The sequence below is a fragment of the Cygnus atratus genome, chromosome 1 (genome assembly GCF_013377495.2).
Source record: "Cygnus atratus isolate AKBS03 ecotype Queensland, Australia chromosome 1, CAtr_DNAZoo_HiC_assembly, whole genome shotgun sequence".
NCBI lineage: Eukaryota > Metazoa > Chordata > Aves > Anseriformes > Anatidae > Cygnus > Cygnus atratus.
Genome location: NC_066362.1, coordinates 28,595,658 through 28,599,763, shown reverse-complemented (window position 1 = coordinate 28,599,763; position 4,106 = coordinate 28,595,658). Strand labels below are relative to the sequence as shown.

At 45.5% G+C, this 4,106-nt stretch overlaps 1 protein-coding gene across 2 annotated transcripts; it reads right to left on the bottom strand.

Annotated features, from left to right (window-relative positions):
* Positions 1–221: 221 nt before the first annotated feature.
* On the bottom strand, positions 222–3,903 carry SMIM30 (small integral membrane protein 30). 2 transcript variants are annotated; one of them, XM_035544181.2, is made up of 2 exons: positions 3,754–3,903; positions 222–2,969 (listed from the first exon to the last, which is right to left on the bottom strand). In XM_035544181.2, exon 2 carries the CDS (start codon positions 2,904–2,906, stop codon positions 2,721–2,723), a length of 186 nt encoding a protein of 61 aa, XP_035400074.1. In that variant the 5' UTR covers positions 2,907–2,969; positions 3,754–3,903; the 3' UTR covers positions 222–2,720. The 2 variants fall into 2 exon arrangements, with proteins under 2 accessions (XP_035400074.1, XP_035400075.1); XM_035544182.2 differs by lacking the exon at positions 3,754–3,903 and adding an exon at positions 3,319–3,339.
* Between the last annotated feature and the right edge of the window lie 203 nt (positions 3,904–4,106).

Here is a 4,106-nt window from a genome sequence, read left to right as displayed (position 1 = left end):
CAAGTAACTAATATTGAAATGAGATAATTTTCACATATAACAGTAACAGGACAAAGTATACAATTTGTACAGAAAAGACATCTTAACAACACCTAAGTTTGTAAAGTCACCTAACGTAAGCAAAAGTATATAAGAAAATATTTAATATAAGGAATTGCAGCAGTTTCAGTCATTTCTGTCATCCCTATTTTCCTTTTCATAACAATTACTCATCAAACTGGTAACAAATCATACGTGAAAGTTTATTAAAACAGAAGAAAAAGAGGGATATCCAATTTTACACTCAAGTCATTGACAAATGCAAATCGCCAACAATAAAGCTCTGTCAGAGCCTAGGAAACGCCATTGTGCTGTGCAAACACCTTTCAATGGAGGACATAAAGCTTCGGGCAAACACCACAGTTTCTCATATCCCTACAGCCTGACACTAATTATTCTGCTAAAATTTCATTCTCCTGGAGTGAAACTGTTGCACAGTCCTGTGAAACCATTGCCAGGGATCTTTTCCAATGTGAAGATAAAGGAGTCTGAGAAAAGCTGCTTGTGATAAAACGTATTCTATTGAAAGAGCATTATTTAATATTCTATTGAAAAATTGGCAGACTTCTCAAATTTTGGGAAATACAAAGTGAATTGAGTTTGTCAGGTTTTTTTTTTTGTTATCTTTTGTTTTGAAAGGGTATTAATGGTTTAGCCAAGCTGGAATACAGAAGATCACACATGATGTGTGCTTGCATCCACCCAGCTCAAAAAAATCACATATTGGACCATCTACTGCTCCAGGGCAGCCTTTGAAGGTGACACCAAAGCTCCCTGTAGGGCTGTAAATTTCATTCATATGTATGAGAATGGTGCACCACGTCCCATTGTGATGTTTGGAAGTTACAAAAGAGGTTTGAGAAGAGCTACACTGCAAGGCTTACATTTCATCACAGCAATTTTGTGACCATTATTATTCCCATAGTTTGAGAGCAGAAACCACCATTGTTGCGGCTTGCTGTGTTGAGTCCTACAGTTTCAACCCCACAAAATTTTGGAAGCTTTAATTTTACCTTCCTCCCGCTATCAACCATGAGACAGAGACACAAATTGCAAGACTGAAATGAACAAGGCTTCTGTCTCCTCAGAAGCTAGAGAGGGAAGTCAAAACAGCCACAAATGGCATACAGAATATAGAAATCTATAGAAATAATTTGTAGAACATGATCTGCCCATCCAATTACTTATGGTAAGACCTACTTGACAATTCTTCTAGCCATTGCTTTGTGCTCTAGTGAACAGAGACATTTACACAGAAAGGGGAGGATCAGTATCAAAATATATAACTTTGCATCACATTTAACCTTTTTCCCCAGCTCCAAAAGATAAAAGCCAAGATTTCTAGCAAGAGTGGCAGTGCCCACAGCACGAGATCAGAAGGAAATTATGTGAACTGTGGAGAGTTCACCTTCCTACACTGCTTATTCCGCTGCTATTTATTTGCTTTTATGGACTGTATTCCTTGCATCAAGCTGACAGCAACCTAATAAGCCAGAGGGATTTGTGATAGAGATTCTTGGCTGTGCCATTTCTCCTTTGGTACTAAGAGAAAGAATTGGGTTCCAGATGTGCTACTGAGTAGATTCTTTCGACCATATAACACAATCTGACTGAGTATGAATAGAATTTTGCATCAGGACTGTTTACTTTGGTTTTGGTCCTATTCTTCCATGGAACTCCAATGTATCAATAGATAAGAAGCCTAAATGTTTAGCTAATAACATTAAGTTTGTTATGAGGATGACACTCAAGAACAACAGATCTGTTGACTAAAACCCGGATTTTAACAAAGCAAGTGGTTTCCATATTGCAAAAGAAATGTGCACAACTGCCTTGATATATTTCTAACAACCCTCCAATGCAGAAACACTACACATAATTCCTCAGTAAAATAGCTAAATCTTCATTTTCAGGAAAAAAAAAAGAGAGTTTAAACCTTGTGTGCTTAAAGGAAAGCTGAGTGCAAATAATAAACATGTGACAACAAAACATAACCCTTATTTGATTTATGTAGTTTTACATGCAAAATTCACGTTAAAGAAAATTAATGGTCCCATTCTGGTAACAAGAACCTGGGCTACAGAAGGGGCACATTCTAAAATAAAAATACAATAGAATGAAGTTTTCCATGTTTTCTTAGCTCTCCCAAATCTTGTCCCTGTGACAGCAGAAGTGAGCTGTTAGGTACTAACTGTCATTACAAAGAATGTGAGCACATGCACACATGTCAAAGCAGTCTGCTCGCTAGTTGTCTCGTTAGAGGTATTTCCAAAGCTCCATCATCCTGACTGGAAGACTAATAGCTGCTTCCACCTGATTAACCCCTGAAACCAAAATTGCAGACCTTGTTGAAGGTCTCCCTCACACATTTCATTTGTAATCATCTACTGTGAACCACTCTATGGTTTTCCTTCCCCATTCAAACAGTTTTTTACCCTTCGCTAAGGCAGTACTTAATCACAAGCAATGTAAAATCACCTTAAAGTCATGAGGACAGGATCCTACAAATCCCTTCTACTGGGTACAATCTCGATTTGTTGTATTGCACAGTAAGAGGGGTTTGCAGAATTACCTACTAGAAGTTTTTGAAAGCTATCCAGAACTGGAACACAGTGTTAATTCCCAGACCTCAACCCCAAGCAGTATTTGGAAATACACTTCATTTGAGCATCTTCTCGACATCATTGCTGTCCATTTCTTTTCCTGGCATACAAGCCGAGGCAGGCACAGAATCCAATGACGCTGACAGCGAGGCCTAGCAGGAAGGCAATCGTATCTCCTGCATCCATGGCTTCAACCGCTGGCAGCACCAGCAGCAGCGAAGCAAGGGCCAGGAAAAATTTTGAGGTGCGCCCGGTAGAAGACATGCTGCCGACCCCACAGGGAAGTTAAACGAGGGAAGTGCTGGAACGCAGGGACCTCAGCGATATCTACAAGGAAAACAGAAGGAACGTGACAGGATTTCCCTTCCTGCCCCCTTGGATTCTCCCCCCAAAAGCCAACCAATGTGACTGCTGCATTAGAAATATCTGCACAGGAGCTAGGACATACAGGTTTTATCTTCACAAGCAACTACAAAAATGAATGACTTAATATGAGGAAACTAGTGGGTTTGCAACTCTTTTCACTTCCTTTTCCACTCGGTGGAAATAAATATCTCAGTCTCATCACGAGGTCAGGTCAGCATGTGCTCTGCTGTCTGCAGTGGGGAGTGGGCACAGCCTGCTTACTCCAGGCTGTGCCTTCTTCACCGAGGGCCTTTTCCTGTAGGTTTTCTACCTTTTGGTACGGCACAGCTTCTCTGCGTACGTAGGGCGATGGGTATGTGCTCAGGAGGTCGCGGATTTAACCTTCGGTCCCTCTTCTGAGCAAGTTCCCTGTGCATACTATAGGACAAATACCCTTTCTGTTTGCACCATCTACAGAAGAACCGGTTTGAGGCAACCGCGAAGAAACCGAGGGGAAAAAAAAAAAAAAAAAACGCAGTTTGCCCCGGGGGTCACACAAGCGCCTTGTGGGGGGCGCGCTGGCGCAAGCCGCAGAATCCCAAACCCGCCGGGCCACAGCCGCACCGGGAAGGCCGTGGGGCACTCCCAGCAAGCCCCTGCCCTCACCGGGACACCCGCCCGCCCGCCCACCCGCCGCGGGACCGGCCGCTGCCCCCCACCCCTGCTCCCTCGGCGGGGCTCAGCGGCCTCATCGCCCCTCGGTCACCTCCCGGCGCAAGGCAGCGCCGCTGGCTCCGGGCTGGGAACGTCCCCGCTCAGCTCCCCGCGGGGCCGGCCCGCGCCGCCTCGCCGCGCTGCCGGGGGCCGCCGGCCGCCATCACAGGAAGGGGCGGTGGAGGGCCGGAGCCAGGGGCGGGCGTGACCCGGCCGGGCCGCCTCCTTCTTCTCCCTTCCCTTCCCTTCCCTTCCCTTCCCTTCCCTTCCCTTCCCTTCCCTTCCCTTCCCTTCCCTTCCCTTCCCTTCCCTTCCCTTCCCTTCCCTTCCCTCCCGGCACGCAGCGCCGCGGCGCGGCCCGGCTCCAGCCCTCCGCCGAGCCCCCGTTTGCCTTCCGTGAGAGAA

Excerpts from the sequence above, each read along its gene's own strand:
- SMIM30 (XM_035544181.2), bottom strand. The coding sequence starts at position 2,906 with ATGTCTTCTACCGGGCGCACCTCAAAATTTTTCCTGGCCCTTGCTTCG.